At 40.7% G+C, this 26,232-nt stretch overlaps 1 protein-coding gene across 3 annotated transcripts in view; it reads left to right on the top strand.

Annotated features, from left to right (window-relative positions):
* Positions 1-320: 320 nt before the first annotated feature.
* LMO3 (LIM domain only 3) overlaps positions 321-26,232 on the top strand; it is a 61,437-nt gene continuing 35,525 nt past the window's right edge. Inside the window, exons 1-3 of one of the 3 annotated variants that reach the window (XM_037387442.1) lie at positions 321-538; positions 757-822; positions 8,432-8,645. In XM_037387442.1, coding sequence (XP_037243339.1) covers positions 8,440-8,645 — 206 coding nt within the window. In that variant the 5' untranslated portion in view covers positions 321-538; positions 757-822; positions 8,432-8,439. Of the gene's footprint in view, positions 823-1,753; positions 1,887-8,431; positions 8,646-26,232 lie in introns of those variants that run through there. The other 2 variants (XM_037387441.1, XM_037387440.1) reach the window with 2 other exon arrangements.

The raw sequence follows: 26,232 nt of genomic DNA, 5'->3' as shown, positions 1-26,232 counted from the left end.
GGGCGGGAGGGGCGACGCTCCCCTGTTTCCCCGGGTCTGTTTCTGGAGCACTCTCTGGGAAGGTGATCCTGAGCCGCTTCAGTAGAGGTCACTTGTGTGTGCGTGTGTGTGTGTCCCTGGTGTTTGTGTCTAGCATATGCATGTGGTTTTGCTGACTGCACTTGCAGGCTTGTAAATTTTCACCATGGGAAATTACCAACAAAGCCCAATCTGTCTCCTGGCTGCTTTGCACTTTCCGAGGGCGGCTGTACTTGAGCAAGCTGCAGAACGAGAGAGAAAGAGAGAGGGAGAGAGAGAAAGGGGGAGTTGGGAGGGGGGAGAGGAAGGGTGGGTGGAGGGGGAGAGAGGTAAATAGCCTTAAATCGGAAGGGAGCTGCTTCTCTGTGGTCCTCCACAAGAGCTGCCTGGGCTCTGCTGGCTCAGTAATAACTGAGTGACCTTTTCTTTTGCTGTATTATGTCTGGCTGGTAAGGGATTGCATTTTGCAGCTGATAAAGCCCTGACTTCATTCAACTCGGCTCCTCACACGCTGCTTTAGGTAAGTTGTCTTCAGCCAGGACGGAGACAGACAGCCTTGGACTGCAAGATACTAAAAGGAGGACACCTGTAGCTCGGATGCGGTCAACACAATTACTTGGCGGATCCTTGAGGACCTCATTATTTTAAACTTAAAGAATAGCGATCTCCCTCCCCATCTCTCCCACCCCCTCTTTATTTTTTTTCCCCAAACAATGCTTCTTTTTGACCTTTTCCAAGGAGAAGAGCTACAAAGCAGCCACTGTGCTTATTGAACTGCCTCCCCTGTATCGCTTAATTGAGAAGGTAAGTGAGGCAACTGTGTACATAAGCTTTGGGTCATCTGTGTATGTGTGTCTGCATCACTCTCTCTCCCTCTCCCTCCCTCTCTCTGAGTCATAAGCCGGGGCTGCAATACACACACACACACACACATCTCTGCACTGCAACTTTCACTCAGGCTGCAGCTCTGCTGAGACTGTTTTGTTTAAATCATGTGAGGCTTCATTATTTTTATGATGAGACATGAAATACATGCAAGCGGAGGACGCTGAGCGAAACCCATCCAACTGTACGTCTCGAGAAATAGCAGTCAAAGTTAACAATGAATTGCAGCGCGCACACACACACGCACCGGTTTTATTGTTATTATTATTCTTGCTTCTTCCAGAGCTTCTCGAAACGTGCTGTCAATTATCAAGGGAGTCGGTTAATTTCCCACTCCCCGGCTTTAATCCACAAGCCTCCCCATACAGCAGTTTAATTTGCAACTGGTTCGGTGCAGGGTTAACCCTTTGGGCAGAGCGGAGGGAAGAGCGCGGCTGCTGCCGGGGGGGGCGGCGGGGACGCGCCGGGCGCACACGGGCTGCCGGGGTCCGGGCTCACGCAGCCTCCCTTGGACCGGCGTGGGAGATACAGCCAGGCTGCGGTTATGAAATAGTACTTCTGTCTGCGATCCTTTCTCTTTTTTCCCCTCTTTTTTTTTTTTTTTTTCCCACCACCACCCCCCCCCCCCGCCCCCTTCTCCCTTCATACCCAGCACGATATGGTATGCTAACGCCGCATGTGACAGTTTAATCAAACCCATTTGTTACAACAAAGCTAAGAGACCACTGGGATTATAGGCTTACGGGCAGAGTTCGGGGAGCATGTGGCTTTGTCGCTCGCCACCGCCGTGCGCGGCCGCCGGCTCGGGGTGTGCCGCCCCCCGCCGCCCCCCGCCCCCGCCGGCTGCGGCGCGCCGCGCTCCCGCGCACTTGACCCGAGCCGGGGAGGCACTTGCTACTTTTGCCGGGATTTGGTGCTTCAATGAGAAGGAGCTCTCCAGGCGCCCGTAAATCAACTCATGCAGAAAAAGGAGAAAAGTTTTGGTAAGGCGGCGGTCTCCCGCTGCAGCGCGCACCGAGCAGGAGCGGTGCGCTGGGAGGGGGCGCGGGGGGGCGGGGGGAGCGGGGCTCGTTCCTCCGCGACCCTGAACGCGCTGCCGTAGCGAGCGTCTGTGTGTGCGTGTGCTCTGAGGAGACCCGAAATACCGCTGCCTTGGACAGCTGCGTAGGACTGCTGTTCAAAGCAATTAATTGTGCTAGGTGCAACAAATATCGCTACATGCTTCGCCGCCACCTCCCTCTCCCCTCTTCCTCCCCATCGCCCCATCCCTGTGATGCTTGAAAAGGAATTATTAGCACAAAAGGCTTGAGCGTCTAACTCCAAAAGGGATTCTTTGTTGTAGAGTGTATGTTTCTTATTTATTTTTTTATTTTGCATGTGAGCTGCATCAAAATTGAACTCAGTCTTGCAAATCTCTTGTTGGCCTTTGCCAAGCACTAGCACTTTGCTGCCATGGTAACTGTAATTAAACTGATAAGAGTGGAAAAATGTCAGTATCTCTGAGCCTTGCAGCTGCATTGGAGAAAAAGGGAATCAAATTGGTTCCCAGCACCACTGCTCTAAAAAAGGATGGAGGGAGTGGGGGGGCTGGGGGGGAGGAGGGGTGGGGGGGACACGACAGGGGTAGGAACATAGCTAAGCAGCTCCCGTCCCTGAGATCTGGGTACATCTATTTGCTGTGTTGTCCCTTAGGGGGCTGCAGCCTGCAGGGATGCTCTGGGCCAGTGAACAGACAGAAACAAGCTTTTAGGCCCAATCTAGCTTTCAAAAAGAGAAGGGGAAAGAAGAAGAGAAATCTTTTGTTTGGTGTTTCTTGGCAATCGACTAGCCATGTTGGCCAAATTCTTTTAATCTGTATCACTGCTCCCAGCTGTGGGACTGCATTCCCATTTTTAGTTTTTACCTAACCTCTTCTCTTTTCTTTCTTTCTTTTTTCCCCCCTGCCTCCCAACCCACCTCCTTTATTAAAAAAATAAAGAAAAAACATCAGATTCCCCTATAGAAGAAGGGGCAGGAAGTGAAGTTTAGTTATACACCGTGGAAAATTAACTCAAAAGTATACAGAAGAGACTATATTCAGAGCACTAAAATCCTTACTTTTATATTTTTTTAAAAAAACCTGAGTGTTATGGAGTTGCGGTTACTTTGTTGTGTTAACTACAGAAGCTGAGACTGTGCGGATGAATGGCACAGAACAAGAGAGCATAATGGAGGCAATCAACCGTTAGGCTGGTTCACAATGCAATCCAGGCAATTAAAAGCTCACCAGAGTTTAAATGAAATGGTTCTACTTATTTCTGTGCACCACACTGCACAGGCTATTATTTATGTCTCTTTTTTTAATTATGATTTCCCTTAAACTGTCAAATAACTCAGAATAGCAGGGTCTCGGAGGCAATAAGAATTTTCCACAGAACAATTTACATGCCAATCTAAAACTAGTTACGACTCCTGATGTGCAACATGCAAGTTCTGAAATGTTTCTTAGCTTCTGAAACCTTAATATTTTTTCTAAGTCTGTGTGTGTATTGTCCTGAATTACTGGAGCTCTGAATGCTTTTAGCATGAAGCTACAAAGTGAGAAGGCATCAGAAAAGTATTCTTTTTATCTTCTACTAGATCTCTAACTCTCTTGTTGACTGCATGTTGTCTGGCAGTTTGCAGTCTTTTAAAGACCAGTGCACTGATACTTAATTTGCTCCAAACTGATTTTTATTTTATTTTGTTTAAGTAAAGGCAAGTTTTCCCTTTCTTGCTGTATATACTACTGTCTTTGATAGAGCTGTGTGCGTCCCTCTGCAATGGAAGTGGTGGTGGGGAGAGTGGTTTTTAAAAGTTTTTCAGTGATCCAGTACATAATAATATCTAACCCTTCATCCCTTAACATGCTTTTCAAAGACTGTCTGTATCACAAACCAGAAACTGAGTTCTGTGCGTCTTGTGCCACACTCAGCACCATCAGGGACCAATCCTGCTTCCAGATGCTACTACATCACTAACAAAATACAGTTCATTATGTTAGATCTTCATTCCCTTTGATTTTTGGGAAGGGTGATGATTGGAGTGAAATGGATTTTTGTTTCTCTGCCTTCCTCCAGGAGCCTCATTTAGCTTTTTCCAGCAATCTTTTCTCTTTATCCTGAAATCATAGTTACAGATCAGTTGACAGTGTTTCATCACACGATAATAACAATAACCGGCAATGGGAGTCAGTTGCATCGAACTTATTTGGTGAGACTGAGGGAAATCCAAAAACCTGCAAATCAGGTTATTAAGTTCTCCCTTCAAAAATCCTAAAGGTGGTGGATGGTGATGAAGTAGTCTTATTCCTGGCACAGCTCTGCAGTTTATGTGCAGTATCTTGGGGACTTGGGGATAGAGGGAGGGAGGGAGGGAATGGAGGGAAGAATAGAGGAAGCCCTTGGAAGCATATTTGGGTGAAATAAAAAGGGTTTGTTTGACAGTGACAGACTAGGCACTGAAATTTCTCAGTTCTGAGAACAGATCTGCTCTGTGATGCAGAGCATGGGTAGAACTCTGCAGAACTGAAAGGAAAACTGGGTTTGATGATTTTTTTTTTTATATATTTTTTTTTTTACAGCCTGGGTGTAGCACTTACGGAATTGTATGTTTTTTTGGAAGTGTTCCGTAAGTTTTCCTTTCCTGGGGGTGGGGTGGGGTGGGGGGAGACGAGGGCAGCCAGGCAACAGTGCTGTGTGCTGCTACCTGATATTTCAGCAGCAAGCAGTTCGGATGGTTTTGTGGGTGCTGTCAACCTTTGAAGGGGTCCTTCTGCTGTCCTAAGAAATAAATGGGTACTTAAACCACAGCCTGTGAAAAGCTGGCTGACAGTAAGCTGCAGGTATTCTTACTGCCAAATTAAGAGAGCACTAAAAATACATGAGCGCCTATCTGAAAAGTATAACTGCATTGGAGATCTTATGGGAACGTTAAAGGGAAGAGAGATGGTCTGTGAGATGATCTGCATTAAGGTGGCTCATACAATACAGAAAAAAGGAATAAAATGTTTTGTTTTCAAAATTAAGTGATTTAATCCAGGGCATGTGAAGAAATTGCATCTGCAAAGAATTCGGAGATATGTAAAACGCTTCTTGGAGTGCTGTTTTGTGCTCTGTTTTGTTTAGAACCTTTCTATGCTTCAAAAAAAGAGTAACTTTTTTTTATAATGATGCCGTAGTTTGGGGATTTTTTTTTAAAAAAAACCCCTTTCATTAAAATAGAAGTGGCTTCATTGCAAGTAAAATGCGAAAAGATCAGACCTATCAGAGCAGAAAAGCATTCCTTCCCTCCAAAAACTGCTGCAGATTGAATTCCTAATCTGAAGATGCTGCCAGTGGGATGTCAGCACCACCTTCTCCCTCAGCCTCAGGAAAGTAAGAAGTGCAGGATTGCTAACACTACTTCCAGGGGCTGTCTGCCCCTTTTTACTCAGCTCTACACGGAGAGTTTGGGCTAACCAACATGAATGACAGCGCTCCGTCTAGTTTTCTCATGTATCAAAAAATCACAAAAACCGTGCAGGGGTATCTGCAAGATTGTGCAAGCTGCAGTTTTATTTATAATACTGTAACCTTGTGTTTGCAGCATATACCTCAGGAATTATCAGGCTGGATTATTGCAATTTGCTCAGATATTCGCTTGTTTAGCGGTGTTTCTGTAGCATGTTATTCCCTTCAGACAGCACAGGACAGTAGATCAGCCTGGATCAGAGACTGTCAGCCTCCACACTCTAACCCGCTTCCTTATCAGGAGACAAAATTTTTACATTAAGATTTTTTTCTTTAAAGCCTTTAACTGTGCTAGCTCCTAGTTTATCCTGGTTTCCCTCAAGCTAAAGATTAAAGTCCTACAACAGCCCTTCATGCTTCTGAACTTATTCTACTGAGTTCCAAGAAGTTGATACAAATTGTGGCCAATTTTATGCGTTTGTCCTCTATGTGGCTGAAGAGGGGGGCTGGGAATTAGCCTGTTGTTGGCACTTAACAGGTATTTATACTCTACGGTGATATGCAGCTTTACAGATTACGGCTTTTTGACCAAGTGAAAGTATTAAGAGTTGCAACAGGTCTTTCGTTTACAGTCTGGTATAGTTACTTTAGCAAAATTCTCTGATCTTTTCCCTGCTTTTAGTCATTAATTTGTAGCCATGTTATTTTGTTGCCTCATGTATGTAACCTGGATTCAGAGGAGTTAGTTGGCAATTGGAAATACTGTAAAGGCTCAGTCTTTGTCTCATGGTGCTTGCTCGAGAGAAGAGGTGCGTGTGTTTGTTCCCAGATCTGCCACAGACTCACTGTGGAGTCCTGTGCAGGTCGCTGGATCCCATCCTTGTGAACGAGGAACAGATCTTACCTACTTGTAAATGGTGCAGGAGCTATGAGAATAGCTTTGGCTGGGGAGTAATGGGAAGGCAGCAATGCATTTTTTTTATACCTACTGGTAGAAAAATACAGACTTTATGCTTTTGTTACGAGCTTTGTACGTTATGCAGCAATACTGCTGTGGTACTTCAGGGTGCCTACTAGGAGAGCTGTCTACATATAACTGAATGGCTTATTTAACAGATAAATAGATCACTCCAAAATGTGTAATAGAGTGTGTTGCAAAGGGGGGAGCAAGGCTGTTATGTTCATACGTCACAGTAAAAATTATTATTTCTAATTTACTGATCAGCTTTGCAGGTGAAACTTGGGAGTTCAGCTTGGCAACCTTGGAAAGCCACCTAAACTAGCTGTACAGTTGCTGTGGTCCACATAAATTCAATGTGTTCAACATACACCTAGAGAACCCTGGGACACCTCAGCCGGCATAGCATTTAGCCTCTTGTCTTTGTAGCGCTAATACCCATAAAGGCACACTGTAGTGTTGCTTCGAAGATTACACTCATTTTTGTGTTTTCCTTATGAGAGCATTTTAAAAAAAAACCAAAACCAAACCAAACAAAAATCCAAACCCCTACTTGTTCATATTCTAGCTTCTTGAGCCTGCATGTTTGTAGTGGTGTCTTAGAGCACTAGCTGAGATCTGGTGATGGAAGCTGGGACTGTAAAGCTTCCTTAACAGTAGGTAGTACAGCATTCTTGATGAGGAGCTCTTGAATTTTCTTCCTTGTTACAAGACTCTTATTTGACCTTTCCCAGTCTCTGCATAATAACACCGTGCCATACCCTGAATTTTGGGGTACGATTTACATGTTGGCAACAGAATTAATTCCCCAGTCTTGACAAATTCTCATTGTAATATTCAGATGCACTCTAACGAGTACCATTTTTTAAGCTACATCTCTGATTGGCTTTAAAACAGTGAGATAACCTAATAATTGAAAAGCATGTCAGTTCTTTCTTTCTCTCTGGTGCCTGTTTGATGTCCAACAAATCCACAGGGCTATGATTCTGCTTATTCTAAGAAATTACTTTCAGAGAATTGGTCTGAGTGTAATGGGATGGCAGCTCATGCGATTAACCAAGAGAGAGCAGTCTGTAAGCACTTTGGGGCAGTGACCTTCTCTCCCCATTTACTGTAAAACTGAGGGCAATCGATTTTTGTATGGATCTCTGGAAGCTGGCTGCGGTGCTCTGCGTACCATTGCTCAACTGTGTTCCACTTTTACCAGTTCCCCCCTTTAAACAGGCGTTCAAGTGTTTGAATTGTTATTTAAATGCTCTCTGCTATTACACCAAAAGGTATACATACTGAATGGATATTGCTGTACTCCTTGTCCTGAGCTAGCGGTTGGCTAAAATTGGGATTGGAAAGTGGGGCAGAGGGTTTTTTCTATGTTTGGGGTTTTTTCCCTTGGTTTTCATTGACAAACTAGTGATCTCTGACCTTGTCCAGATTATTTAAAATCAGATTTTTCACAAGGTCCTTACACTGGAGGTTGTAACTGGAGATGTTGGTACTGAAACCTCTGGAAATCTGATCACTTAGTTCATGTGTCTAACAAGAACTGAAATCTTAAAAAGCAAAACACCCCCCTAGCTAACACCAAAATGTGTGTCAGACCTTGAAAATCCAGCTTTGTGCCTCCGATAGCTTCAGTCTTTTCTCCTTTAGAATCTGGAGTGCTTTCATATTTTATAAAGGTAATGCAAATAGGTCCAAATATGGAGAATTTAGCTATGTTTGCCATCATAGATATGCTGTTTATTTAAACTTTTTGTTGCTAAATATTGAATAGTTTGGGCAAAAGTGGATGACTTTTCAACTGAACTGTTTTAATTTTTCATTTTAATTTTTTTAATCCTGTTTATTTTCAGCAAAGACACTAGGTAAATGAGGTGTTAAAAAGAAGCTGTGGAAATTAGAGCAGAAGAAGTTTCTGCTCTCAAATTTATCTTAACATTGTTTTCAGCTTGCTGTGGACTATCTAGGTTATTTCATCTACACCACGGCTTTTTTAATGAACTGGGTGCGGGGGGAGTGGCGAGGTGAAGGAAGAAAAGGGCAAGACTAGCACTGGAGAGAATATCTATTTTCACTCTTTTCTTGTCTTGTTGTGTTTCAGGTATACAAATGCTCTCAGTCCAGCCAGACACCAAGCCGAAAGGTTGTGCTGGCTGCAACCGTAAGATTAAAGACCGGTATCTTCTAAAGGCCCTGGATAAATATTGGCATGAAGACTGCCTGAAATGTGCCTGCTGTGACTGTCGCCTGGGGGAGGTGGGCTCTACCTTGTACACCAAAGCCAACCTTATCCTTTGTCGCAGAGACTATCTGAGGTAGGCCACATCCTTCTTACGTTGACTGACAAACTTGGCAATTCTGTTCAGTCCATCCTATGTCGTCGCTATTGCATAAGTGGTACGTGAGGGCTGCAAGGCCAAGTATATGCAGAGGATGAGAAAACAAGTACTGAAATATGGAGATAAACAAAAAATCTTATCAAAGAGCACAGGTAACCAGGTCGTGCAGGTGGTTGCCAGCTTTCTGATGCTAATTTGGGGGTCCTGTGCTTAGAGGAGGAAGAGAGTAAACCTCTTTCAGACTTCCCACAGCACTGTGCTCTGGAGGGGCTGGTGGTCTTCTCCTCCTAGCATCATGGTGGTGGCCAGGCATAGGGGCCTGAAACCCCATGTGTGGTTTTCTCGAGCTCCAGTGCAGGGTTTGAGTTCTGTAAGTGAGGAGTGCTCCACTCGTCTTCACTTACCCACTTTCATCCTCTTATTTTGCCAAGGGATTTCATTTGTGGCACTGGAAGCTTTTATGAACATTGCCACTTAGCTGTTAGAAGGTGGACCAAGATGACCAACTGTCCTCCCCGTGCTAAACAACTGTGCAGCTAGTAGGCTCAAACCCATTCTTGTCCTGATTTAACTCCGTGACCTGGGTTGCTGGGTAGCCTGTTGCCACTTCTCAGAGACAGCAAATCATCGCCTGATTTTCTATCTTCTTATTTGCTTGTGGACCTGGTTCTCAAAAGTATTTGAGGTGTAATTCATAGCAAAGTACTGAGGAGCAAACACCCGGCTAGTTTATTTGCAGATTGTATGTGAATAAATAGGGCTACTTTGCAGAAGCTGAGTTTAATCAGGAAGTTTAGTCTCCCTAGGCTCTCAATAGTAAATAGAGAGAAAAGGCTCCTCCGGGGTGATTCAGAGCACCTATTTCCTATAGGAGCACCTTTCCTTTGTTCCCTGTGGAGGGGGCCTAATGAGACTAGCTGCTCCAGGCTAATGTGAACTTCTGGGAATATTTTTGCTGCCCCTGTAGTGAAGCCTTTTCCTTTTAAAGGGACATTCAAATCAGTAATACATTGGGGAAAAATTAAAATTCTCTTTGAATGTGTAAACTCAAAAGTTCCGTTTAAGCACAGGTACCAAATAGGAGGTTCCCACACACTGATCAGTTCGTAGGCTGCAAAACACGGGTAGGTTGGAGGAACAGGAATCAAGACTAAAGTGTTAACAGCTATTGGTACTTGGACTCTCCGTGTTTTAACCTGTTGTTTCTGGAGTGGAACAAATCCATTCACAAATGCGTTGTGCATTTGTTGATCTGGGGCTGCAAGGCAGACCAGGTTCTTTAGTTGTGGACTTGGACTACTTAGTGGTACAGGTGCTCTGCTGCCCATAAAAACTCTCAACTGAATGCAAGATAGAGCACTGGGAATTTAGCATAGTCTGCATCTTAAAGCCATTGTGTTAAAACTGCCAAAAAAGTAGGTAATAAAACCTGACTTCCACAACCTGGCAGGGAACTGTTTAAATAGAAGGGAATTGTCATATGTGAACCTAGTTCACTTGTGATCTTGAAGCATGTGTCTATAGAGAGGGGTCAGAATGCTTCTGGGGAAGGTAACATCCTAATTTTTAAAACCCATTTTAAGAATCTTTCTACAACAAGTGCCTGCAGGACTGAGAAAACTCTGCTATGGCTGTTTGATCCAAGTTCCGTATTTACTGGAGACTTTGAACTTACTGAATTTCCCAAGTGCTAGTGCAGTGGATCTAATGTTTTAAAATCAAGTGTCTAAAATAAAAACCAGAATTGTTCTAGTAGTACAGGTATGAGCAAAGCATTTCCCCGGCACAGATGCATACACACACACACACACACTGTTGCTCTCTCGTCTTTGAAAGTCTAACAGCAGTAAATATTTTGCTAACAGACTGTTAAAATTCATACAGTCTCTTTTCTCTGAATCATTTAGTATTTTCTTATCTGTTATGACCACATTAAAAACTGGTCAGCTATTTATTCATACACAATATTTACTTTTGCACCAGTGAAACCAGCATACATGAGAAGTCCTATAATCAGTTTTAAGATGGTTCTGGGTTTTGTCTTTGGGTTTATCAAGTCTTAATGAAGCTATCTTGTCATGAGCCTTCTTTTTAGTGGTACTTGTGAGTGCATAGATTTAAGCTTGGTATTTACACTAAACTTCAAACTGATGCACTTAAGGTAATTGCAGATAGTCATCTGCCTCATTGCATCTTATCTGCTTAGTTATACAGTGAACCTATAACAGTGATCTGTAGATCACTTGCTAATACAGAAACTAGTTAATGTTCTCTACCTCTGTAGGCAAACAAGCTTTCATATTTAGCAACTCACTTGATATTAATTTAAAGAAAAATTACTTTGTACTAATGATCAGATTAGGGTTCGATTACAGTTTCAAACTACCCTCTCAATTTTTTTTTCTTTTTAACCGTAAAGGGAGTCTTTGCTATATATAAAACTGTTCCAGCTTCCTATTAATTTATGTGGTGCCCTCTAGAGGATATGTGGCTTGAATGATACTATAAAGAGTAAAATTGCTTATTAACTTGTCTCTCTGTGTTCATTATGCCTTTCAATAAGACAGCCATTCCACAGATGCTATAAGCACTAATGTAGCCAGTTTGGGTGCTTTAACATTCATGGTTAAATTTGCAAACTGTGTGATTGTGTCTTTGGCTATTTGCAAAGATACTTCAGTAGCTCTCATTTAGAGATGCCTGCCAAAAACCTAAACCCTCCCTCGGCCCTGATGCACGTGCTTGTTCTGCATTTGAGCCCTGAGGTACCTGCTTTGAGCTCTTTATAAATACTCTGTATCTTCAGGACTTCAAAACTTGCTTTGCTTTAGTGTTCTCCTTTGGTAAAATTAGTTGATTTTACTATATTAAAACCTTTTTCTTGGGGGGGAGGAGGGAGTTGAGGGGGATGGAAGAAATCTTTAATGAGGTAATGAGTTTGGAAGATGCTTTGAATGTGAGAGGCTTTACTCTGGAATCTGCTTCATATAAACCGCTCCAGTGTTTTCAGAGGTGGTGTACAACACCAAGGGTATTAGGGTGGCCACAGCAGGAATGAACTCTGTTTTGTTAACGAGGATGAGAACTGACTTGAGTAAAGAAAGGACTCAATGATAGAAATAACACACTCTGTAAAAATGATATGCAGAGTATAATTCCCCTGCAGGCTTCTGTCTCCTGCTTATACGCTCTTGGGTTAGAAAGTGAAGACTTAATGTAAGGAATTTAGGCTTACGCCAATATTTCAAGTCCATCTACAGTAAGTGAAATATGTAAGAAGGTTCTCCCCCCCCCCCCCCCCCCATTTTTCCCTCCAGAGCTGTATGGTGACATCTTAATGTATCAGCCTATCCTGCTCTGTCCTCTCTTCTGACTGGCAGCACGTCCATTTACAAGCACAATATTCCCTTTGAAATCTATCATTACTGCCATTAATGACCAGTCGTTATGTTAACAGCCCTTGGGCTGTTAACATGTCAAACTGGTTGTTAACTGGAATGTTATTACTTATTTAAACCGCAGGTATGAGTTGTGTGAAATGTGCGCGTTCTGGGCTGCTCCTGCTCAAAACAACAGGGAAACAGCGGAGCGTTTGCCTTTGGGGTGCCAAGGGATTTGCTTTCTGTTCCATCTGCTCGTTTGATTTCTGCATATTTGTGCGGTCCTCCTACCCCTGGGCAGCCCCCTAATTTCAGGTGCAACTGTGTGCAATCCTGTCTTTTAGCTTTGTGTGCAAATGGGCAGCCGTGGATATTTCCAGATGCACAGTAATGCCTGCCGCACATTTGAGATTAATATCTGGCCCCTAAAAGTGTAAAATGAAAGACCGACAATTACATGTAACTCAGTTGTATTAAATAATGAGCTTCCTTGGATGCAGCGAAAATATGAAAGTACAGCTGTGCGAAGCTAGTAGCAATGTAGGTCAATCACCCTTTTCACTTAGGTTTTTAACTACGCAAACCCTGCTGAGCGACCAATGACTACAAAGTGCTGTTTCATTCCTATTTAATTTTGGCAGCATTTTACTGAAGAGCAGGCATTCATGCAGCTAAATTATCTTCACCGTTTCTGGTTTTAAGTCCAGCTCCATGACACTAAATGTTGGAGTGCATATCTCTTAGTAAACACAAAGAATATGGTTTCTGATTTTTTTTTTTTCAAATCCATTTCTTAACATGGAAATTGAATTAGAACTTTTATTACTTTTTGCATAATTTCCCTAGCCAAGCAAAGAGATTATAGGAAAAAGATTAACAAAACTAATATATTGGGGTGAAATTCTTGGCCTTAAAACACATCCAGAACCTTTTCAGGGATGGGGAAGATGGTGACTCAAAAGTTTACCACCCCCACCGTCTAACCTTGGTATTGATTTCAATCGTAAACACGCTGCAGACTTTAAAAGTACCACTGAATGGCTATGAAAATGAGTAGATCACTATTCCTGAGGAAAGGGGCAGGTAGTGTTGGGTCTTTTCTACCCCACTTGCTGGTTCAAAGACCTAATGCAAGCTAAGGTTTTTTAAAACACAGATATTAGATGAGATCTTGTAAACAATGAGATGTGACTACAGAAAGTAAGGTGTTCAACCATAAGCATCGTAAAGATGCTGTGTCTGTAAAATATTTAGTTTGTGAAAGGATGCAGACTGAAAAAGTAGAGTTTAGGAAACTGCCTTCTTCTGTACAACTACTTGCACTCTAAAGGCAGTTACTATTAAAAAAAAAAAATCTTATGTAGGAGCACTTAGACTTAACATGTCTTGTGGCCTTGTACTGATTAGAAGATCTTGTTTCTCTCTCGTGTCCTGAAAAGCGCACATTAAGTATTGCAGACACCTAAGACAATCAGTTCTCTTAAACGCACGTATAAATCTATATGGGTATTTTCCCAGGTAGTGGGTTATAAGGTGTTTCCAAAATGACACCTCAGTATGATTCTTGCCCAGCTTGATTAAATAAGGGTAGATCTTTAAAGATTGAGGTGCACTGAGTTTTCAGGAATATTGAGGTATTTACAGAAGTGAGGCTTAAGAGAGCTTTGCTTTCTTCACTAAAGCTTTGTAGAACTGAACCTTATTTATACACCAATATCGTTGTTGCAATGCATTCAAGTATTCAAGGGAGTACTAGTTTGCAGGAATAGGACCTAAAATATTTTAAAGTATGCACACATACGGTAGATGCAGTGGTCTGCTTGTTCTAATTTTGCAGTGTGAGGTTAACATTCTTCTAAATTGACATGAATTGCACTATTTAGCAGATCTTAAAAAAAAAAGGGGGGCAGGGGCGGGGCAAGAATACTCCCACTAACTGCCAAAGGTTTTGAAACCCTCCAAGCACCTTGACATTTGTTGGAAGGGGTAAGGGTGTACCACAAGGAAAGTAATGCACGTATGCACAGTTAATCTACCCAACTTGCAAAGAATAATGCTTTTGATTTAGTTACACTCTGGTTAGTTTAGCTTGTTCTTATTTTAGTTCATCTGTGATAGCTTTTAATAAGAAACATTCAATTAAGCTGTTAAAATTGGTGTTTAAGTCATGCTGAAACGCTGTAAAATATGTGTACTCAAGTTTGACGCTCTTCAGTAGTTCCATGTGTTTCACTGTATCTGCTGGTATTTTTCTTCTTCAAAGCTGCCAAATTTTTAATAATTGTTATTTTTAGTGGCTTTAAAATACACAGTTTAATTTCTGAGAATGTGAATGGTCCCTCTTATAAACCTTCTTGCAAAGCCAGACGCTTCTCATGTGTTGTCAAAATACCTCATTAACCCCCTGGAAATGTTCAAAGAATTTCAGGAGACTCTTCAGATGAAAGTACAGTGCCTTTTAAAGCCTGTCCTACAGCTCTTCATTACCTTACTTAAGATATGGTGGAAAGTTATTTTACTACAAAGATTTTGTCAATACCTAACAGCTTAATAAAGCTTAATAATAGTGATGATTTTGGGGCAGCCTAGGTAAGTCCGCAGTGCCAGAAGATGGGATAATGTTTTTGGTGAAAGAGCAGCAATTCATAGGTCTGCTTAATATTATCTGTAACCTCTTTAAAAGAAATGTAACTTTCTCGATTTTATCCTCGCTGAATTTTCCCTCAGAAGTGACTTTGTGACTAGTGGTTTTATGAAATGTTTAAAATAATACCCATATTAAAATGATTTACTTCAGGAGTAAATATCATCAGCTATATTATGATGTGGTTTCACATCCAAGGTTTAATTGGAAACTCTCTGCATTTTTGGCCAGAAGTATATGTGAAACAATGCATCTACGTGTAATGTAATAGAAGAATATTTAGCTCATATTGCCTAGCGCAGAGATACCTTTAAGGAATTCTGATTTCTGCTACATATCTGTTCCTTTAAAAAAAAAAAAAAAGCCAAAGTTATTTGTTTGAAATTTTAATTATCTTTTGGGGGCATTTTACCCAAAACTGAAAAACTAGTATCAACTATGTAATTAAAAAAAAAAAAAAAGTTTCTTACTGAATTTTGTTATGTTGTGTATGCTATATTCTTCAATGTTCCAGGTAATTAATAGCATTCCTTCTTGATGTGAATGTTTGAATAATACGTAATAATCAAGATGTACAACACTGTTGCATGCTTTCAGCCCTCCTGACTTAAGTATTGCTTTCTGCTTTAATTTCTCACTGAATTTAAATGGATTCATGGTGTATTTGGAAACCAAAGTACATAGTATGTAATATTCAAGTGACTTCTAAATGAAATTGGTCTTAATCATTGCTGTCCTTAAGAATCCATATTTTGATTATACCTTACTGAATGCATTGGTTTTTTTGATGGCTAACTTCCTAATGGGTTCCTTAGTATAGTGATGGATTACCTAAGTAATAGTTGCAAGCTTACTTTTTCTTCTGGTCAAAATATTCTTGAATTTTTTAAGTTTTTCAGATACAAATATCTGAAGCAGTGAGTCTATGTTGTTAAAAAAGCTTTACATGTTTCACACATATTTCCCTTTAACATAATTCTGGTACTGTTGTTTTATTCCTTCCTGGGGCTGGTTCTTGCATATTCTGAATCAATTAGCCTTTTGACAATCAAGTCTCACTGTATGTGATTGGTACTTTTAGAAATGGCTATGGATAGAAGTAGATTAATGTTTTAAAAGAGGAAAGGCTGTTCAAGTTGCCTTTAGAATGTATTGCTCTTTTAGAGGTATGTATGAATCTATCAAATTATCATCTTCCTGAAAAAGGAGGGATGGAAGAGGTAGCTGTACCTGATGGGGGGGGGAGGAATCTGTAGTGGGCTAGAAATAACTAAAATACGGATTTACAGAAACTGCTGGTTCCGCTTCTTTCTATTATTTAGGAAGGTATTCAAAACCCCTGAAACATATCCTGGGTCAAAAATTTTCAAAAGTAGCCTCAGATTTTGACCACATACCAGTGAAAATATAAATTACTTAAACAACAGGAATAAGTAGTTCAATCAAATTTGATCTTTAGCAAGCCATGTATCAAAATAAAACAATATGCAGCTAAGATACCTTGAAAGCTCTCCATCTGCATGATATCTGCACTATACTAATCTATTTATGCAGAAATCATGGTGGAATTCTGTACCCCACGTTACTTGCAATATGACCACAGTTCTGTCTCCTCTAAAACCACATAAGACAGACTTTAGATGTATGCTAACAGTTAAGCATCTTGATAGCCCCACGGCAATCAGTAAAGTTAGCTGCAGGCTTAATTTAAGCATGTGCTAAAATGCTATGATGGAGTGCCAGTATAGTGTATTCACAATTCTGTATATGAATCAAATCGGAACAGTAGCTACCAACAACTGGAGAGTATTTAGCATCTATTTTTTTCAAAGAGCACAATGGTCCCAATTATTAACTGCACAATATTTTCCTTTGGGATTAGAGTGAACCCTGCTTATCTAGTTTATAACAAAACACAACACAAGGGAACTTTTCACTAGCAGAAAATTGCTACTTTTTTATAAAAGAGAAGAGCATGTTCAGCTATGGAATGATGTTCCTTGGGAAATTCTTCTGCAGGTCTTGAGTGAAGTGTCATTCTGCAGTACTGGAATTTAAGCTCTTCATCTTTTTTTTTCTTTTTTTTTTTTTTTTTCCAAAAATGATAATGACTTATGTTGGCACATAGTGAATAAAAGTGAGAATTGCTCAACATGCAAAGATTATTTTGGGGGAGGCAAGAGTAGATTTTTTTAGAATCCATCAAGGATTTTATTGTAACTTTTCTACCATTTGAGGGAGGTGAGAGTAAGTGAGAGTAAGTCGTTATACATTTAGATATACTGTAAGTGATGATATATTGGACTAGTTAGGAAGACGACATACTATACCAGGTAGCAAATGTCCCCTTGCTCCTTGTATTGCTGCTTTCATATTGCACCTTTGTTTTGTACAAAGCTCGAACCTGTGGACTTTATGTACAGGAGTTATCACTTTTCTCCTCTTGATACTAAAACTTGCAAAATGCTTGTGAATCAAACCTGACTTTTGTTGAGGACAAGCTTCCAAGCCATAAATATTGGCATACGCAGAGTCTCACGTTCTAGCTCAGTGAATAGTATTTATTATATTATATGAATAGTATTTATTATATTATAAACTTGCATTGAACAGTATTATTGTTCCACCATGGGACAAAATAAATGTTATTTTTATTTTATAATGTTATTTCTTTGCAGATACTTTAAGGAGAAAGACATATTAGAGCAAAGTTGATGCAAATACAGATTTAATAATTGATTCCCTCCTTTAAATACATCTGCTCTAAGAAACAGAGGACTTCATTATTGCTAATCAACTTCTAAAAATAGTTCTAGTAACAATCACTGAACTTGGTTTTGTCTGTTAGATAAAATTTTAGGGAGGATTTCTAGGTGCAGTGATTGTATAAGTGAGTTACAGGCTACAGATTAGGGATGGTAATAATTTCAATTACTGTGAATTATTGTCTTAGTTCTGTCACTATGGTTGCTTCTACATAAATCTTGTTTTTTTGAAGTCAGGACTGTTACCTTCAGAGCTACTACTCTTTCTCAAAATTTGCATTAAAAATTAAGATTTTTTTGTTTGCTTGTTTTAGATAGTAGAAAACTTCAAAATTTATCTTCCAATAAACAAATTGTATTTCTCCACTTTCTAATTTGTGTTAAACAAATTTTACACAGAATTCGTAAGTTTCTAGGATTTGAGATTTGGGCTTGCCAAAAAAATCCCCAAAACTCTTCAAAGAAATCTTTATAAGCCTAATGTGTCTGCCTTGCACAAGGTGTCAAGAAGGGGGAGGGCAGTCTCAATAAGGAGCTGTTCTGTACTAGTTTGTGCTGGCTTCCTTATTTGTAATATGATACATTTAAGAACACTTTATACTAAAATAACATTAACCCTAATCCTACAAATGTATACTACATGCTTGACTTGATGTACCCTGAATAATCCTATTGAAAGCTATAGGGCTTATTAATTTAGAAACATGCCTTAGTAAAGCCAAATATTTGACATTGGCATGGCTTTGCCTGCAAACCTCTTGAATTGCTGTGTCCTTGTTTTGCATATGCTACGTACTGTACTGTACAGTGATTACCCCTTAGCCACAGCATAACAGCCCTTCCAGGACCCCTGGTCAAGGGAAAGCTCAAAGCCACAACTATGCTCCTTGTCAGGCACCTTTTTGCCGTGTCTAGGATGTCAGTCAAAGTTTTGACACCTGTAACAACCTTGCCCTGTTTCTCTCTGATGGAAAGAGTGGTTCTTTGTATGCTAATCCTACATACCACTGCCCCCAAATCAAACTGCTAGTGGATGATTTTAGGGTCTAATTCTAGGCTTGTCTCTACAACCCATTGGCAGCTCATGGACCCTGCTCTCCACAGTTTCCCTGGGAGACAGTGGTAGGAGGTGGGACAAAACTTTATTAAAAAGCCCTGGGAGTCTGTGTTGATGTTTGTGCATCTTGGGTTCTCAATACACTCCCTCTTCATGCTCCAAAATTGTGCTAATGAACTTGTCCTGTGTACTTAGCAGCTTCAGAATTCTAGAAGGGTGTGTTCATTTTTATTAAGGTATTAAATTCATGCATTTTTTTGCTCCATGTAATATTAAGAAAAAAAATCCAGCATGTCTTTATAACAGGGAGCACTACAAAATAAATTTAAATATGTCTTTTCTGCTCAGAATTTCACTTCTTAAAACAATCTTAAAACCTAGAGGAAATGCTGCAAACATTGCAGCAAATGCGCTGGTTTTAATGAGCCTGGCTGTACACCGAAGTTAGCCAAGAGCGCTTCCCCCAGCATCTTCTTACCTAATTCAGTCATAATGCAGAGTGAACCGCTAGTAAAAAGAGCCAGCAAGCAAAACAAAGAGACATGACTACTTCGTGAGCACACATCCAACGATGGGTGTCTTCTGTGCTCTTTTGAGGTCTTTCATTACGATCCCTGATGTGTCCCTGTCAGGGTCCCAATTACTCTCCGTCTCCAGGTGCAGAACAGCCTGAGCATTTTCCTCTAATAGCAGTAACAGTATCTTACTACTTCTCTGTATTTCTTACATCTTCTAAGTAGGTTCTCATCTGATAGTTATAGACAATATATATATTTTATAAGAGCATACCTGAAATGCATAGGGTAGGTGCTAGCACCCATTGCAATTTCTTAAACAATTTGGCCATGGAATAGTTTGAGGCTGGGCACAAGTACAACCTCATCCTGCTATGGTGAGGAGACGATTGCTTTCATCCACTTCTTTTCCCTCCTTTTACAAATATACCTCCTCTACTAAAAGATCCTTAAGGTTTACTCTGAATAAAAGCTGGTATATATTTGTAAAATTAACTGTAATTTGCCAGATTATCGGTCTTGATAGGAATGTACTGTGTCTGAACAAATAACTCTGGAACAAACTATTGTAAGTAATCTTATTATTAATCACATAGACTTACTATGTTGGCAGATAAACAGTTTTCCTCATGACCTGTTGCAAAAGTAATTTCTATCTTTTTTATAATGTGTGTGTATAAATATATTTGTAATGTTATTTTAGCAGATGTACAACCACTGTATATTTTTTTTTTGTCTGATGCTTTCATTTTAACCGCCACAAACTCTTTTCTTCTGAGGCTCACCTTTTTCTCATAAGCTGATCCTTCTGATTTTAAGATGTGCTTTTTGGAAAAGTTAGTTCTTGCCATCAGCTCCTGCCTGCCTCCTGTTCGGCTTAGTTGTGCAATACTGCCAATATTAGTGTTGCATTTAGCAGAGTATCAAAAGCCTGGTGTAGGGACAAGTACTCCTTTTCTACCTCCCCCCCCCCCCCCCCCCCCCAAAAAAAAAAAGAAAAAAAAGAAAAAAATTAGAATGGGAAGGAAACAAATTTAGAAAATGATTGCAAGCATGTTTAGCATTCCAGAAAATCTTGCCTTAGTGGAAAGGTGTGATTCTTGTCATTGTAAGCCTGGAAACCACTGTCCCTGCAAGATATTTGACAACCAACCCTCTTACCTCCCAATCTTTGAAGAACTGTTTTATGCATGCTCCTAAGCACTGCTTTCTTGAATTCTTAAGCTGTAGCTGACCTCTTGTGGAATTAAATCTAACCTAGACGTGGTGTGCTTGTCTGTTGAAAAACACAGTTCCGTAGCCCCTGTGCTATAGTAGCTTCCAGCAGTCCCTTGCTTTCCAAATTGGGTGGTGATATCCAAAGATGGCATATTCCTGATAGGAGGTATAGATCAGATATTACCAGTGTATTTGCTGCCTGCCTCTTGGTTTGTCACAGGAAAAAAAAAAAGCCTCCAACAACCAACATACAACAGTTACTGCTAATGCAGCCTCACTGCAGTGTTGCTTGTTGAAGGCACTACTACATAGGATGCACAGCAAAGTTCTTGTGCTTGCCCCTGCTTCAGTGGCACGTGTCTGGTGAGCACTGTAGTCCTCCTCTTGTGTATGAGGGGCAGAAGTAGGTATGGCGCTGGTTTTACATGAAGAATCTAGAGAAGCAAAAGGGTTAACAGCTACACCTTTTTCTCTGTTTCCCTGAAATTTCAAAATGACAAAGATGACAGATATGTGATGCTGATGTAGGTGACTGTCCTTCCTCATCAGTAACATTTGGGGAGAAAAATGTATTAAATTGCAAATCTCAGAAAACTTGTCAAGAGAAGACAACATCAGTTGTTGTTAGATGGGACCCCTGCTTTCTCTTCCTAAAACTAAATGCAGTCACCAAGGCAGCTGCATCTGGGCAGATCACTCTTCCATAGATTTGCAGTCTTGCCGTCAGTTTTCCATCCTCTCTGTGCTCAAAGGGAACACCAGCAAACTGGACAACTCCCCTCTTTTTAGCAATTGGGAAAGAGTGACAGTTTGTGTGCTCCAAACTGAGAGGTTTTGCTGCAAGATTAATTCTGTAGATCCTCTGTCATTCTGGATGTGGGGGTGTGTTAACAGAGGCTGCCTATTGAATGCAGAAGTTTTGGTAAGGAAGAAATGTCTGCTGAGAGTAACCCAACATTTCTGTGTTCTCCATCACTGTTGTTACCATCCCTCCTGCTCCTCGCCAAAAAAAAAAAAAAAGAGAACCACCAAAAAATACAAGAAAAAGGTCCTATTGCATTCTACTAGCTCCTCCATGGTAAGATTATGAAAAATGTAACAGACACTCACTAGAAAACAGATGAATGCAGAAAGTCAGAAGATGGCTAAATTATGGCAGCAGACATTTGCATCTGCCAGATTTAAAAGAACACCAAAAGGCAGGCTAGGAAAAAACTTCTAGCAAAGGTACAAGAAAGAATAAAGGCTTGAAGTCAAAGCATGTTACTGTATTTGTCCCAACATAAATGATGTCTAGTCACACACATGATATTTATATCAAATGTTTCTTCTCATGGTCCTAACTACATTGAGCATGCTGTTGTTGCTTCCTTAATGCAATCTCCAAAGGTCAATTAAGTTAGAGAGTCAGGCTGATGAGATTAGATATTACTTTAAAAAATGACCAAAAAACCTGTGTTTGGAGACAGGCCTGAACATGTCTCCAGTATAATTCTGTCTGGTTTGCTCCAGGTTCCTGTATCTTTTCCTGGAAACACTGTGTGAACTGAACTGATCCACTTTAGCTGTGAGTGTGCCTTCTTGTTCTCTGGTGATAGCTGAGGTATCTGCATGTTCTTGGGGAGAGATGAGGGAGTCTTCTGGGCACAGGAATAAAATAAAATGGCACATTTAAGTGTATTTTTTTAATGCTCCAGGGAGATTTTACTATCTGAATTGTGTGCAATGAGCAGGGATTTTTCATTTCATACATCATTCACGATTTGCTGCAGTGATTCCAAAAAGTCACACAAGCTGAGTCGCTGCTTGCACCAAAGCACAGGGTTTTTAGTTTGTGAGTTTTAACAAAGGATGTCAGAGCTTTATTAAGGTTTCACCCAAAATTTGTAGTGGAGAGCTACAGTCTCAGGCATATGAGAAAAGGACAATGTAGACAATGGATACATTGTGATGATTATGGCAAAATGCAGCATGTTTTCTCCTTCTCCTTGTTTTCCCATTGATATTAGCTTGATGTGCAAGGAAGGTGTGCAGGTCCCCAGCTTTGTCTTTAGTCTACATATTAAAGTCTTGTAGTAGCACTAGCCAATTACTTTGTTTTACCTTAGGCTGTTGCACTGATACATAGCTGTGAGCAGCATGCGAAGTTTGCCTCTCTCTTTACCCTTGTGTGCATTTATTTAGGATTAGTCAACACTTTTACCAGCAGTTGTGCAGTGTCTGGGGTGATATACTAAAGGTGAGGTGATTTAAATCTAGTTTTATGGGTATTTGTCATCTGCTTTAGAGGCTTTGTAGCAAATACATGAATCTTTAATTGCTATAGTAAAATACAGTGGGTGGGGGAGAGAAACTTTTCTAGCAATGTCACCTATGGATGCAGAACTTAGACTGGCCTGTGTCTGTCAGCAATGTTGTGTGAGCATCTCGTTACATAGCAGTTACTCTCTGTGTGCCCACTGTGGGCTTTCTGGCTTTTTCTGTAGTCTCAAGAAATCAAGCAACCTAATTACCTGGCAGCCCTTACAGAACAGCTGTGTTAAAGACAGAGTTGTTACTGATGCCCTGACATTGCATTCTGTAGAAATGAAGGAATGCAGATGAGTCAGATTATTACTTTTTTTTTTGCTGGTTTTTTTGGTTGGTTTTCTTTTTGGTGGCAGAGTGAGCTGCATTCCAGTTTTGAGAGACTCTTCCCGGATAACATAACACCCACCCTCTAAAGGTGGACTACATAGGAGGCAAGTCTTCTGCAGGAGTTGGGCCAAGCATCCCCTGTACAAGGAGGTGCCCCTTCAAGGCAAAAGGGGGAAGCTAGATACAGTCTCAGCGCCCATGGTAGGATCACCCTGTACAAATACCCTAGGCTTTCATTATTATTTTTTTTTTTTTACGGACAGCAGAGTGGCTAAACACTTCCAGTCATGTTGTGAGGGGGTGGGAGAGGTCAGGTTGCAGACATGGCACATAATGGTCATGATGAGCAAAGACAAACTCCGTCCCTGGAAGGCTCTTGGCACAAGCTCTTTGAGCAATGTTGGTTGATGTGACAGTGCACCAGATTCTCCTTCGGCCTCTGTAGTGTTTTTTTTCTGATGGCCTCTTGTAGCCTGGTAGCATTCTGCTCTCTGTCCTTTCTGTTCGTTCCCAGCCTAGGTTTTCCAGTTACATGGCTCCTTTCTGTCCAGAGTAAGGGAAGCCCTGGTGGGAGCCTTCCCAGAGAGGTCCTACTGGAGGCTAGACAGACTATTCAGGAAACAGTTAAAAGGCCAGCAATTGTGATCCCATCCAGTGCCAAAGTTTCAGCCTAAGATTCTTGAAGTTAGTTTTGTACCCCTACAGCACTGCACTGCTTTGGCTGCCAAAGGAGCTCAGCATAATTTTGACAGGTCTATCCAGAACATCTGCTGTGAGCCCTCCTTTGGTTCTGCTGAAGCAGAGTTTGTAGGATGGGCCCTTGGAAGGGCGTTTATGGTCTCATTCCCCCATTCTCACGGCATTTCCCCCTTGGCTAGATGCAGGGCCTGCAGAGACCATTTATCCTGTTCCAGCCCCTTCATCTGGCACTTGGCACCTACAGGAGGGCAGGAATCTGAAAACAGGCTTTGTTATGACAGAGATCTCCAGATCTTGTAGCAGATGTTGCTAGCGAGAAGCAATTTTGTTCCAGCCAAACCTTCTTCAGCTCTGCTGAGGAGATGCATAGAGAATCTCATAAGGTTACAGGCTTTGGCAAACAAAACTCAGCATTTACCAATGCCAGCTACTACTCTCTGTATTTCTTTTTGAATGCTATGTAGAGCAAAAGATCTCTTCTCTGTCTCTGTGATACAGCTGTGAATTTCTCTTCTTTTAAAACCCCCACCTATTAAACAATCCTGACAACAGCCAACAGTTATCAGATGCAAAATGAACTATGTGCCTAGGATAAAGAGTTGTGTATCTGCCTCTCCTGATCGATCCACTGGACGTTTTGTATGCCAGTGCTTTAATTCAAAATATCCTGGGAAGTAGAAATCCCTGGTAATTTCTGTAACAGCCTTTTAAGAAGTCTTGTCACCTTTTAAAAAGGTATTTGCTTCCCCTTTTCTCTCTATCCCGCCCCAGCTCCATCCGTTGTTTGCTTTAACCTTATCCTCTGTATACAGACTGCTGCTTTACCTTGTGCTGCAGTCCTCTTTGCTTTGGGCCCAGATCTCACCAAGATATTTTTAGCTTACTTTAAATCAGTGTTTGTGATAATTCCTTTCCAATAATTCCCAGGAGCTAAAAAAAGCCTTTCCTTGTTTTGAGGGAGGAAGTTTTGCCTTACATTTGGACCTGGGACTGCATTATTTCTATCTTGCTGCCCAAAGTGTCTGTTCCCTTGAGGCTGAGAAAACGTCCTGTTCTGGTTTTTATAGTAGAGACAACAAAGATGTTGGGAGTGATTTACCTCCCACAGAAAATGTTTTTGCGGAGCAGTGTATTTACCTGAACTCTAAAAAATTAAGTCAATTCTGCTTGAATTCCTTTCTGACCATGATGATTCTTATCTCAAAGCAGGGGGAAAAGTCGTATTTTTTTAAAGGAACAATTAACAAGTCAATAATGCATCTGCGTAATTTTGTATACTTTGATTTAATTCTTGTGAATAATTTTCTGCATGTTACCCATCTATGGTGTTTGTAGTTTGGGGTGCTGCATGAAAGTCACATTCAAGTTCAGCAAAGCCGATGAGGTTTCTGAAAGTGCTCTGCACTCCTGCTGATATTTGAAATCAGATGAGAATTGTGCCAGTGTTGAGCTGTTTATAAATCTGCTCCCAGCCTACAAGTTCACAAAAAGAGATGTTGACCCTGCTGCAGATGGCTTGCACGAGGTCGTATACACACACATAATGTATGGCAAAGATGTCATAGAAGAGAGATTCTCAGGGGTGGTCCCTCGCAGCTAAAGGGCACTTCATGTGCATCAGCACCGGAAAACTTGTTTTTCCAAGTAACTATGAGTATAATAGTCTGATTAACTATTGAACTGCAGCCCCCATATAAATTTACTGTGCATTTCAGAACTGCTGCCATTTTTGCAGTCCTTGTACTGTAAAATTGCAGGGTTGGGTGCATTTCACACCAAAAAAAATGCCATTTTTCTTTTCCTCTTGCCAGAACCCTGTTATTTTAAGTGCAGAACATCTTTATTTTATAAAGTTCTTGCTCCTGCTTGTTTTGAGGAGAGGGGTTGTGTTTTAAGGAAAATAAGATTGGTTACAAGATTGTTAGTGAAGCAGCTCAGTGAAGGGCTTGTTATTTTGTTTTTACTATTAAAATATCCCCTAATCCACCTTGCTGGGTTTCTCTCGTTCTTGTAATATTCAATCAAGCCCTTGTTTTGTGAGAAATGTGACAATGCATTGTTGGCACTTTACAAACCTACAGCCCTCGGCAATAGTTAATGAGAGGCAGGTTTTTTTTTCCCTGTGCAGGACACAATGAAATTTTAGACAGATGAATGCTAAGAGAACCCTATGTACCAAAGGCAATGTTTACTGCATGTAATACATATCATTGTTTGTCTCCTGTAGTGAAAAATACTTGTGTCATGCTGTTAAAATGTACTCCTGACAGAACAGAGCTTGCTATTATAGGGTCCATTGCTTAAAAAAATGATATACTGACAGAAATACAATTTAAGAAAATTTAACACCAAGGGTAGTCGACCATGTAGGCTACTATTAAGGGGCCAAAACTCAAGGCCATAGTTTATTAAAATACAGAGATAGTTTATTTGCTAGTAGTAGGTAAAGTTTAAAAAAATTAAATAAATAGGAGGGAGAAAAAAGAAAAAAATCAAACTTGCATCCTTTGGTCTCTAGTGTGTGGAAAAAAATATTAATAAAAGCAACAGTTCAATAATATTTTATTGTGGAAATGTTTAAATGAAACATTTTAGGAATGCTTCAGATTTTTAAACAGTTACTTTTTAGGTGGTAGAGCTCTGTAGCA

Source organism: Falco rusticolus, chromosome 5 (assembly GCF_015220075.1).
Source record: "Falco rusticolus isolate bFalRus1 chromosome 5, bFalRus1.pri, whole genome shotgun sequence".
In the NCBI taxonomy this organism is placed as follows: Eukaryota; Metazoa; Chordata; class Aves; order Falconiformes; family Falconidae; genus Falco; species Falco rusticolus.
The sequence above is the reverse complement of the archived record's forward strand: the minus strand, read 5'-3'. Positions and strand labels throughout refer to the sequence as shown.